The sequence below is a fragment of the Melanerpes formicivorus genome, unplaced genomic scaffold (genome assembly GCF_026170545.1).
Source record: "Melanerpes formicivorus ecotype bairdi unplaced genomic scaffold, bMelFor1.0.p_v2 SCAF_22, whole genome shotgun sequence".
NCBI lineage: Eukaryota > Metazoa > Chordata > Aves > Piciformes > Picidae > Melanerpes > Melanerpes formicivorus.
Window position 1 is genome coordinate 6,925,649 of NW_027142374.1, and position 12,773 is coordinate 6,938,421.

Genomic DNA, 12,773 nt, shown 5'->3' on the forward strand with positions numbered 1-12,773 from the left:
CTTGGGAAGTGAAAATCTGGTATAGCTGGATCTAATCACCTGAGAGACAGACAACTCTCATTGCTTCTCTGGAGATGTTTGTTTGCTGTGTTTCTTTTTCTTGAAGGAAACAACTGAGAGAATTTCCTTTTATTTCCACAAAGACAAAACTTGGCAACTTACAGGTCTTACTGCCTCAGTAAGGCTGAAGTCAAACCATGTGATAACAGTTCAGGGAAAGCTGGTTGGTTTCTTCTTGTTTTACTTTTAAATTACATTGGAAGAGAATGTAAATTCATAAATGTAAAGATTTTATTTAGATAATTTCTTGCTAATGGTTTCCTGTGTTTTTTCTTAAGTGGTTGACACTGATATGCAAAGATAAATGGAAGGAGAAGCACATGGAACATGCACAGAGACAAACTGGGTACAGCTCAACTGCACTTGCTGTACCTGACCTCAGTGCATGGAACTGCTTGTTGAAATAGACTTTTTCAACACAGGTTATACTTACAAAACCCAGTCTCATAGTCTGTCTGCATTCCAAAGTCTTTGGCTGACAGTGCAGCACTGACTCTTTCACTTGGTTGGGCTGTTGCTGGTTTCTCAGGGTCTACTATCTGCTGTGAGAGAGGCCACGTGAAGTGAGAAATGAGTCACCTCTGCAGTCACACCATCCATTCATTCACATCTCAGCTGAGTCTGTTTTATCACTGTAGAAGAAACATATGAATGTTTGTGCAGTTAACTGTAGTGAATGATATTTCAAGTGGTGTGAAAATCCATGCACTGGACCGAAAAGATCAGCTCTACCAGTAAGAAAGCAATTGATTCTGCCAGTGTCTTTGCCTCTAAGACTGATGCTTACAGCACTGTCTGATTCCTTTGAGAAGTGGTGGTTCTGTGAGTGCTGTTGGTGTAGCATAATCTTAATATCATTAAATGGGCTACTGACATTGTCATTGCACATGGCAGTTCTAGCACATAAACAACACCTTTCTTTCAAAGTTCTTTAGAAACAATAACATCATATTTTAAGGCCATTTTGCTATCATGAGCTGTTGTGGCTTTAGCTTGGTATGAAGGTCAAGTGCTGTGTGGCAACTCCTGCTGCTGGAGTTGCTAATCCTCCTGACCATTCATGTATTCCACACAAAATTAGTCCCCTACTTCACCGAATTCTTTGGCTGGCCTGATTGAGAGGAAGCACATTATTGCTTGTCATCCAGGAGACTGAATTCCATCTTAGTGAACATTTTCTTGGAAGCATCCAGTTCATGGTGAGCTGTTATTCTTTGCTATAGGAAACAAAACTGTGATAATCAGTTCTTTTTAAGGTGTAGAGTTTTGAGCAGTATTAATTGAATTGGTTCCTATACCTGAATTTCCTCTTGGGCATAGGATATTTACTGCTGTGGGCAAGTGTCCACCTGTTTTGAAGTGAGAATACTCTGATGTGGTCCTCCTATAGGTCCTGCTTTTCTTTGCCTTTTTATGTGCTGCACAGCTGGTGTCCAGACTTGTTTTTTGTTTGTTCCCTTGCACACTGCTGTGATTCATTCCCATGATTTACTGTGTGTTTTTCTGCCTGTTACTGGATTCACAGCTGGATCATGAGTAAAACATACAGCAGGAGAAAGCTGCAGTCACCCATCTACCCACAACAGCCCTTCCTTTGCCTTGTATGCTGTTGGATGGATTGCCAATTCTCTGTGTCATGGATAATGGTGTGCCTGCATAAACTCTGACCTGAAGTTTTAATTGCAACTGTGTCACTGCTCTTGAGGTGTGATTCCAGTGATCTCAGGCTTTCTCAGCAAGAGAAAAGAAAAGGCAATGATGCTGAACTAACTAGTATTCATAAAACACAAAGGCATCTTCAAGTCTTTAAGGACAAGAGTGGAAACAAATGTAGAGGTGTCGCCTACAGACATTATTTCTGAACTGTTACTTGGTTGTGGATAAGGGAGGCAGCTTTTCAGACAAAGGTCTTCAAGACAGCATCTGGTCCATCCCACTACCACACAGCATGACAAGCTCTTCCTAGGCTCTTTGTTATTGCTGTTATCCAGCGTGGGCACTGAAGACCCTGAATTTCCACTAAAGCAGTATCAGTTTGGAGATGCCTTAAGAATTCTAAGCCAAGCACAATTCATTGGAAAAGTAGGAATAGAACAAAATCTCACCCAGGCTTAGTCCATCTTTCCCAAATTGCTTTGCAACAAATTCTTTTTCAATGTCATGCCGGCCAAACTGGTGCTGAGCATTCTGGTGGAGGCAAGCAGGACAGTGGGACAATGATGTGTCTGGTAGTAAACTGCTGCATAGTTAAAAACACAAGGCAAACAAAGACAAAGCAGCCTCAACCTTCTGATCCCAATGGTGTCTTTCTCCCCATTGTAGCTTACATATGTGCATATGGAGAGCTGTACCTTTCAGTGTTGGTTATACTCTATAACAGTGAACAGCTTTGACATTTAGCACAACATTAGCCAAAACCAAGTGCATTCATAATACTCCTCTTTTTCCTCTCTCTCTTTTGTGGATGTACTCAACAACAGCCTGTCACATTTCTTCCCCACTAGGTGCTAACATGAAGTAAATGAAAACTGGTGTGGTGTTATCACCTGGAGCCCACATGCTGACAGAGTCAGTGCCAAAAGGGCTTTTCAGAGCTTTCCCAAGCTGTGGAAGCATGAAAAATTTGAGAACAACAGCAAAACCACATCAGTTTGATTCTGCTGTGACAAGCTGTAAGATTCACCAGTGAGTGTAGTGCAGTAGCCTCATACTGGCGCAGATGTGAGTTTTCTGGGGCATTTTGTGCTAGTCATACAACAGCTGTTTGGACAGGTTCCTATAAACTAAAGATTATGGACTAATAAGAAGTGCTGCTCATGAACTGCTATGAACATGAATAGTTTGAATTATGATTGCTAAAGCATAAGGAGTAAAGGGGAGATCTTGTAAATTTTGCTTCAGCAGGTATCATCAAAGTTTGTGTCTTTCAAGCTAATAATATAGGCTTACATATCTGTAACCACCCCTCACACACCCCACCCCCACCAGCTGCTCTGTGAACCGCAGCACTGGAAACACCTACTTGTGGCATCTGGGCCAAGGGCAGGTTCCTGATATGGGAAGAAGTTTAAGGGACATGCAAAGACTGGAGGGAAGATGCTGGAGGATGATGAAGCTTATGATATGCTCAAATCAAGCTCATGGGTTTATGTTAGCCTGTGTCCCAGTTCAGCATCTGCTTGCCCATGCAGTTCAATGGGTACAGCAAGCACAGTTTGCTTCTGACTCTCTCCTGCCTTTTAAGGAAGAGCTTGGCTGCCTAATATTTGATCATTTTTGTGGGGTTCACAGAACTATCCCAGGCAAGTGGTGCTTGATCCCCCCCAGTATTGCTGGGAGGTGTATGTCTTTTCATAAAACCACATGAATAAACATCAGCCAGTAGCTACTGTGGTACAAATATTTCAGGACTTTTAAGAGAAACTAGCTTCAGGACAGCAACCTACATTAAAGAAATTTCTCACTTACAGAGAAGAACATAGTTCAAGTATCAAACAATGTTGATGAGCTCTCATTTGACTTGCAGGTTCCTGTTGTTGTATCTTAATCGATTGCTATTAAATGGAACTGTAAGAGTATGACTATGACCATGAAGACAGAATTAATGCAGAGAGACTCTATTTAGGAAGTCTATGGCTATTAGCTTTATGAAATTATAGTTTGAAAATGGCTTAATAAATCTAGAGGAGAAGGAAGGGAGGGGAGGTTTTCTGCATTATTCACCATTTGTTTCCCAGCTGGTAAGTTTGCACAGACATGAAATTCAGGTGGAAGGGTGGGGAGTGGCTTATTTATTAGTTACATATGAATTGGGTGGACCTTTCTCTGTTGTGTCCAGATCTACTTATGCAACTGAGCATTGTCTACAGCTGCACAGCTGTTTCTTGCTTTCAGCTGAAGAAATCCTAGAGTACATAGGAAAAATACAATCCATCAAAAATTCATATCTGGTTTAGGATTATTTTTCCACACCTAACATTAACTATCCTAAGAGATAGTTTATCTGTTCTCTTTTATGAATAAACTGAGGAGGAAATGTTCCTATACTGCATTCCAGAGAGCAAGTGTGCTAGGGACTGACATCATTGTGGTTTTTCAATCTTTGTTTTGATACCTGTGTCTGCAGAATGAACATCAGAATGCTTTTATTTGTGCTGGAACTTCACAACCTGCTGTAAAAGCCTGAGAATGGTGAAGGTCTCAGAGGGTTTTTTGGGATTAGGCTTTTGGTAGGTGGAATGTATAACATGCCGTTCCTTTTTGTGAACAAATGTGAAATCTGTGTCAGGAACAGTAACTGACAGAATATATTTCCCAATCCACAAGGATGTAGTCTTAAATCTTTCCTTGTAGATTTCATTTGTTTATAGAATTATGTGCCTGGGTGCTTTTTACTTAACATTCTGTGCAGTCACTTTTAAGCCCACTGCATCTACCAAGCAGATTTCACCATCACTAAGTTTATTTTTCTGTCAAAATGGCAACAACTAAGCTGACAACTCATGTACCAAGAAAATAACATTTGGGTGTTTTTTTTTCTGCTTTTCAGCTATAACTGTATCTGAATTTTCAGGCATGCGTGTCAGTGTAAGACTGCACAGTTTTTGCAGGGCATATGAATAGAAGGATAAGAAGTGATTGTCCCCTGTACTTGGTACTAGTGAGACTGCACCTTGAATATTGTGTTCAGTACAAGGACACTGAGGTTCTGGAGAACATCCACAGAAGGGCAAAAAGCTGATGAAGTGTCTAGAGCACAAGTCATGTGAGGAGCAGCCAAGGGAACTGGGTTGTTTAGCCTGGAGAAAAGGAGGCTGAGGGTAGACCTTCTCACTCTCTACAACTCCCTGAAAGGAGGTTGGAGTGACATAGGGGTTGGTCTATTCTCCCAAGCAGCAAGTGATGGAATGAGAGAAAACTACCTCAAATTGTGGTAGAAGTTGTTTAGGTTGGATGTGAAGAACAATTTTTTTCACTGAAAGGGTTGCCAAGCACTGGGACAAGTTGCCCAGGGGCATGACGGAGTCCCCATCTCCAGTGGTGTTTAAAAGCTGTATAGGTGTAGTGCTGACTTGGTAGTGTTGCGTTAATGCTTGGACTCAATGATCTTAAAGGTCTTTTCCAGCCTAAACCATACTGTGTGTACTTACTGTCAGCAGAGGATAACTAGCAGGAGTTGGTTGCATCTTTCCTCATTTGCAAACCTGCTTTAAACCCATAGCTGTCTGTCTGTACTAAGATGCTACTTCGTAAGTTGTTACCACATTAGTAACTGCAGGGTAAGGATGTATTTATTTTTCTAGTGAAGACAAGGCACACAAGCAAGTTTTCATTAATGATAACAACTACATGGATGTGTGACTTCACATAATCTTTGGGTTTCTAAAATTTTTCATTTCCCTTTCAAGTCAAATAAAAAAAGATCCTTCAAGGAGCTCAAGGTTGATCCTCTGCTGAGTTACAGAGTTTGCAAAATTATCTTCTCTGCAGCCCTGTGAGCATATGAAAATATGCCCTTCTGTTTATATATTCTGACACAGAGAAGGAACATATTCTACATATCAACCCTTTCTGCTCAACACTTAAGGATTTGTTAATGCAGAAAATTCATGGACACGCATGGAAATCATGCAGATGAGATTATCCAGGCGTAAGTCCTGTAGAATGTAAATGGTTTGAGGAGTTACACTGTACTTTAATCCTGACACCTCCTAGAGTAAATACCCTGGGAGATTTGGGAGTGATGGATGGTGATGAACAGTTGTTCTGCTGCTCCTTCAGAGCAACAGGTGTCTGTCTTCCCCCGCAGGCAGGGACTGGAGAAGGTGATGAATTTACTAGAGTCATATTTGTTTCTACTGTCTAAGATGGGAGTAAAGATGGGAGTAATCTGTCCAGTTTAAGTAATATTTACAGAAATTGCTAGAGGATCTTCCTACAGAGATGGCCCTTGAGGCTCACTTGAGCTTGTTCCTGCACATGAGCTGAGCTCTCAAATGGGAACAGCGCAGAGCAGTCCATGACTCACCATTGGTAGTAGTATGTCTCTTTATTTTTTGTGAAAACTTACAATTTGGTGTAGCAGATGGGCAAGTAGGAAGGAAACAGACTGCTGGAGGGGAAGGTAATGAATGTGACACTTGCAGTGTTCCAATATCCAGCAAATTCATGCAAAAGTTCCAATAATCACTCCTCATAGCCAAAGAATGCCAAAGTCCACTGAAGCCCACTCCGCAAACACAGGTCAATGCCTCCCAACAGTCTCTTTTCTTAGAGACATAAGGTCTTAGACATTACAAATGAGAATGAAAAGAGGGGAAAGATATTTTTCTGCCTCTCGGTGGGAAAGGCTTCAGAATTTGCTGGCATTGTACAGAAATGGGGCACTCCAGATGCCTCTGAGACCTTAGATGTATCAAGTGGGACAGATAGTTTGTGTGAAATAAAGCTTTAGAAGGGAAAACTTGTCATTTTTGTGTTAGAAGGTAAGGCTGTCTTCTTTAACAGTATTACATAGAAATACAGCCTGCCCAAAGATATAATGTGATATAATACAATGGTATATAAACTGATTGCCCTTTTATTTACAGTGTTTACTGAATAAGTGTTAAAGGGTTGTGAGACTCTTCTGACATAAAATTTGTTAGTATGAAGAAAAGAAACATAGTCTTGACACCTGCTTCTGGGGGACTTTACAGCTGAGATCAGAGCAATCAGCATTTCAGTCCCAACTCAGATCATGATCACATTTCCACATCTTTTAAATATCTCCAGGGATGGATGGGATTCAGCCATCTCCCTGGGGAGCCTGAGAACCCTTTCAGTGAAAAAATTTCTTCCAATATCCAATTTAAACAATGCAACTTGAGGCCCAAAGCTTTGAAAGAGCTGGTCTGTTTTTAGAGAAAGAAAAGCCAACATGGATATGAGAGGAAATGCTATTATGAATTTGAGTCTGGTAGGAGAACAGTGTCTCACAACTTTACACTACATTTTTATTACTGAGTGATACTGGGGAGGCTGAAAGGCATGAGCACTTTGTATTCAGCTCAGTTATTGTAGTGAAGAACAAAGGAAGAGAGGTAGAGTGTCTTTTAATGTATTTTCTCTTCTGCTGCTCATTTCCTGCTGGTGCTTTCTTTTTATTTTAAACCTTTGATAAATTTTATCTGTTTTCTTTCCTTGTCTCAGAGTTCTGTCTCATATGTGGAATGTATCTATCCCCAGTATAATTTTTAATGTCAGAAACCAATATTTTCATCAGGTGATGAAATGTTTGATACTTCTGAAGCTCCATTGTGTACATCTGTCATTCAAGTGGAAAAAAAAGCAGTTGAAGGTTTTTCTTCTTGAATGGAAGAAATGCCTGAGAATTTCCAAACCACTGATAATTTCTGTATGTGCCCTCCGGCTTCTTCCCACATACACCACTTAACTTTGTTGATTCAACTCTCTTCACAAGCAAGGAATTTAAGGGCAGAGAGATAGGTTGGCAAATAGAAGTTCAAGGACACATTCTGCTATGTGTCTCTCTGGGATTTTGGCTCTCATTATTGTGGCTTTTACTATTTACTGCAAAGGCTTTTAGAGGTCTATGAGTCTTTCCTGACAGCAGCAGGTTTCTGTAATGTAAATTTTACTGAAAGTGTTGCACTCATGGTGCCCATAGTGTCAAAAGCTGGAAGTCCCAGCCAGTCTCAGTTATGTGACACTCTCCAGATGCTTTGTGCTGCTGTTGATGGTTGTGTAGTAAGTTGTGGGACTCACTAGGCATTCAGAGATTCTTTCCACCTCCATTTTGCCAACCAAAACATGTTTCACAAGCACAGAGTCCTCTTTGCTTTGGGGTCTCTAAGTGGTAGGAATATGGCTGCGCATTTCCACATCTGTGAACTGCTGGACATTCTCGGTGCTCTCTGGAGAGGTGGTGATTGGGGAAATAACGTGCTTCAGACGCAAGAGCATGGAGAAAAGCAATATGAGAAGGATAGCCAGAAGTGTTAGAAACAGTCCCACATACACATAGAGGCCAGAATATGTATCTACTGTTGTGTCTACTTCTGTTGCCAGAGTTGGAAAGTGGACACGGCCAGTCAGGTTTCCACCAAATTTAAAATAAATCTCAGTCATTGCTCTCTGTCAGCTTTGGTCCATTTTCTCTATTTACCTTAAGATTTCCTGTCTTGCCTCACCAGACTCGCAAAGGAGGTCAAGAGAGGAAACTTAGGAAAGATGTCATGATGGCCTCAGCAAGATATGATCCATCCTCTTGGTCTCAAGAATCACAGAACCATAGAATCACTTTGGTTGGAAAAGACCTTTAAGATCATTGTATCCAGTCATTATTTAGCACTACCAAATCTGGAGCTAAACTGCTGGTTCACACAGTTAAGCAGACTGCATGAGAAAGGCCTTTGCAAATAATTTTGCCAGTTCCTGTTACGATGACAACAAGCATTAGACTTGTGTGTTACACTGCCACACAACTTTATTTTGTCCTGAAAATACTTTGGTCCTTCTTTTGGTAGGTCACTTCCTGTAGTAGGTAAAAAGTTTTGGTCCTTCTCTCAAACTGAGCTGCAAAGGTTCACACAGCTTTGGTCTTTGCAGGTGTTTTTTTCCAAACAGAGTGAGTCAGCTTTCTGCCAGCTTCTCCCATAGCAGGTGGTTTAATCCTTGTATGAGCTGGGGAAGGTTCTTTCCTGCTTTACCAGACTGCTGGGGGATCCCTTCTCTCCTTATCCAGGGCTAGTGATGCTTGCTTAATGAGTATGGAATTTCAAGTTTCTCATTAGGAACAGTCAAAAGACCACTTTCTAAAAAGAAAAAAAAAGAGTTACATAGAAGAATGAAATCAGGTACCAAAACAACCTGGTCTCTATGTGATATATATAGAACAAATAGATAAAAAAACCCACTTTGTCATGCTCCTGTGAGATACCTTGAGCTCAGGAGAAGCACTGAGTATTAAACTTTAGAGAAAGACCATGCAAATTTAATTGTTAAGGTCTCCTCTGGCAGCATTCCCTATTGACTTACAGGAAAGAGAAGGCTCCACGGTCTATAGAATTAGATATCATAGAGGAAGGCAGATAAGAATCCTGTCAGTGTTTTCCAGCATGTGTCTCTCATTTATTGTTTAGAAGGACTCTGTTTCTGAGGAAGGATACATCTGGCAGATGTCCAGAGCCCTACCTGTCCCACTGGGGCAACTCTGCTATGAGGTATGACACTTCCCTCATCTCCTGGGAGCAGAGCTTACTATAAATGGGGGGACCTTAACATTTTAGCATTTGCAATTCTTTCAGCTGGAAGCACAGAACATAAATACTGACATTTCACTGTAAATAGTGCACCCAAAAGCATTGAATTCTGCTTTAATAAGACCAGAACTTTGTTTTAAGCTGAAGCAAAAATGATATCACTGAAACAAAGTGATGCAGTCATTTTTAATGTTCTCTACATGTACACCTACAGGAGCAGTAAACAAAGTAATATTAATACAGTAATACACTGTGGTAGTCAGATGAAAATGAAACATTAGGTAAAAACGATAAAAGAGCTCTGATGCTTTTAGATGAAGATTTCACCTAAAAGACATATTGCTGCAAAACATTTTGACTTTTCCAGGCCTTCAGTTTATAAAGTATGGCTGGTTTATTGACAGTGTTGTGCTAGTTTCTCTCTATACACCAATGGGAACAGCACCTTGCTGTTCTTCAGAGAGAGATGGTTGAAATCTGGAGGCCTGATTGATCAAGAAGCTTTTACTCAGACTTTCATTGCAAGCAAGACAGTCCTACTGTGGCTCACATGATGGGGAACATCTGACATGCCAAGTTTTTGGAGAAGGGATGCTGAGGATTGTGTACACTTTACCTCCCAGCTCCTGCAATATCTTCTTCAGCATCAAAGCATTTGAGATAACAGCAACCCATCTTAGGGAATGTTGGGCCAGATCCTGCTTAATAATAGGCTGGGTAATCAGGGCCAAACTACTGCTTAAAAATTTTCCTGGGACTTAAGCACTCCCTATGTGGGTAGTGGATTCTGTGATGTGCTTCCTGTAGGAGGGTGTGGACAAGCACAGTAGAAAAGGGCTGCTCAATATTTTAATGAGGGCTGACCCAACCCCTCTGGAGCCAGTTATTCTTGCATCAGAGGCCTGGAACATGAAAGCAAAGGTGTGTTGCAGCCAGGCACTTCTGCTCTCAATTATAGGGCAATAAATGATTCTCACAGTTTGAGCCCATAAAGCGAAATTCTTCCCCCATGAAGCATATTCTTATGCATCACAGCAGGTGAGAAATGGAGAGTGTGAGGGCTACTGGCCATATTAAACCTCTGCTCTTACAGTAGAATTTCTCTGTTGATAATGAAATGCAATCAGTCTGAAGTCTAACACGTGGGTGAGTTAAGTACAGCGCAATGTCTTTGCCCATCTCAATTGATGTCTTACTGTGAGCAAAAGCCAGAGCTAGCTTCTCTCCTTCAGGAGCTTTACATACTTCATCAAATTAGACTGCAGAATGCTAAGGATGTTAGTCTGAAGTCCAATAATGAACTACAACCCAAGATACTGAATTAACAAAGCTCACCTGGGCATTTATTGATAAAAGAGGCAAATTAATAGTACAAGTATTAGCAATAAAGAGCTGGCACAGGTTTGGGGTTTGTTTTCAATCTCAGCTGTAGCATTGTCAGGAGTGATCAACTATTCAGACTATTGAAAGCTGTGAAATTAAATACTTCTTTTCCAGAATTGAGCCAGGAATAGTTCAGTAGCTCCAGGCAACCCCAAAGATTTTTGCTTTTCAATCTACCAGTTATCTTATTGAGCACATGTTTTTGGATATTAGCAGATTTAACTTTGCATACTCCCCTTTAAGAAACAGAAGCTTGAAGACTGTAGTGATCAAGCTCATGTGAAAGTAAATGGCACACAAAGCTTCTGGAAAAAGCTGTGTATAAAGCAGGCCAGCACCACAACTTTGTGCAATTCAAATGACAGGAGGCAGAACCTCAGTAGTTACCCTGAGAAGCCCTCAAGCCCAAGGACAGAGGTAGTAAGTACAAGTTTGTTACAGAGCAGAACAGCATAACTACACCCTGTGTTCCCTGTTGTCTAAGTTGTTGCTCAAGTCTTACTCATTTATCTCTAGCTGGTCAATACTCCCATTTGTGAGAGGTGCCAAGTGCCATCAGTGTGGACTGATGCTCAGTGAGTACAGATTCATTGCAAACAGACTTTTTTTTGTTTGTTTTTAGTTTGTCATGGCTTTTAAGCAAGGACTGAAAAAAAAAACAATGTAAAAATACACAAACCAACATATTTAATTTACTAAAAATCAGTAATGAAAACAGAAACCTCATACAAAACAACTGAAAGGTTTCTTCCAAAGCATGTCGCTGAAACAGGAAATTCATGAGCCCAAACTTCTTGGGTGCTGAAATTACCATTTTTCCACTGCAGCTATCAGGGTTTGGGGAGCTTCAGGTTTGAGAGATTTTATGAAGCTTGCATTGCTCTACTCTGCGCCTTTGTAGGTTGCAGAGGAGCAGAGAGAAAGATTTTCCCCAAAAGAATGCAGGCAGACAGTGCACATGGATCTTGCAGCTGCAGTAAATCTTAGCTACTCACTGACTTTCATTGTCATGTTTGGTTTAAGTGCCACATACCAGCAAGGCATCTCTGAAAGCACAAGCAACTTTTCTGAGTTCTCTTTTGCTTTTCCACCCAGTACTCTAACTACTACAAAGAGCTAAATGGGATAAACCAGAACAATTCTTTGTGTAGCTTCTCTGAGGCTGCTAATTTAAACTGCACTGAACTGGCTGGCAAGCATAGAAATGTTTGGGTTTGAACACAGACAGTACCAGGTGTATTCAGTCTAGGTGACCTTTAGAGGAAAAAAAATCAGGGTTGCAGAAATGCAAACAAAGCATTGAAGTATCAGTTCCATCCATGGCTGGATTTTCTCCTGGGAGAGGAGAAAGGGGTGTCTCTACTTTCAGTGGTGGACAGTTTGTTTTGTTCTCATGCTAAAGTGCAAGGCAGTGTGTGTCAAAGGTTAGAGCTGGCATAGGAAGAGAACAAATAAAGCATAATTACCTTTCAGAGCACGCAGGGGTGTTGGGACTGGGATTAGAGCAGCTGGTTCAGACCATGGGCTCGATGATGATTTTATCTAGGAACATTTCCTCCCGGGTAGTAGAATTGGTGTAGGAAAGATTTGCTGTCTTACTGCTGGAGTCAGGATATTGTTTTTCAGCAACAGACACCCCAAATGCATCTTCTTCTCTGCTCCTGAAATCACATGGCTTGTTGGCAGGGATAGTAAGAAGCCTTCTCTTCGTGACCTTCTGTGCTTGAATGGAAACAGCCTGTCCCCTCTCTCAGCAGTGGCAGTCGAGCAGAGAGGATGATCACTAGTGCTGCTGCATCTCGGCGGCAAGGAGGGAAGGGAGGGAGGCTGTGAGCTCAGCTCGATGCAAACTTTGTGCAAGGTTCATCTTAACCCTTTCCTGCATGTGAGTGGTAAATAAGCGAACTGCCCCATAATTTGGAAGTAAGACATGAGATAGGAGGACAGGTTTTCAGTTCTCTTTCTCGTTTTCTAGAAGATGCAAAGGTTGTTTTCTTTTGTGCCCCTTGGGAAGGGTTACCTGGTGAGGGCTCCTGTCTAAGTTCCTGTCTGGAGCCATGGACAAGT

At 41.3% G+C, this 12,773-nt stretch overlaps 1 protein-coding gene across 1 annotated transcript; it reads right to left on the reverse strand.

Moving 5' to 3' along the window:
* Positions 1-5,774: 5,774 nt before the first annotated feature.
* SERTM2 (serine rich and transmembrane domain containing 2) lies at positions 5,775-12,479 on the reverse strand. The gene is made up of 2 exons (XM_068152249.1): positions 12,173-12,479; positions 5,775-8,876 (listed from the first exon to the last, which is right to left on the reverse strand). The coding sequence occupies exon 2, from the start codon at positions 8,188-8,190 to the stop codon at positions 7,912-7,914; it is 279 nt and encodes a 92-aa protein (XP_068008350.1). The 5' UTR covers positions 8,191-8,876; positions 12,173-12,479; the 3' UTR covers positions 5,775-7,911.
* Between the last annotated feature and the right edge of the window lie 294 nt (positions 12,480-12,773).

Bases quoted from the DNA above. Each gene is read 5' to 3' on its own strand.
- SERTM2 (XM_068152249.1), bottom strand. From the start codon at position 8,190: ATGACTGAGATTTATTTTAAATTTGGTGGAAACCTGACTGGCCGTGTC.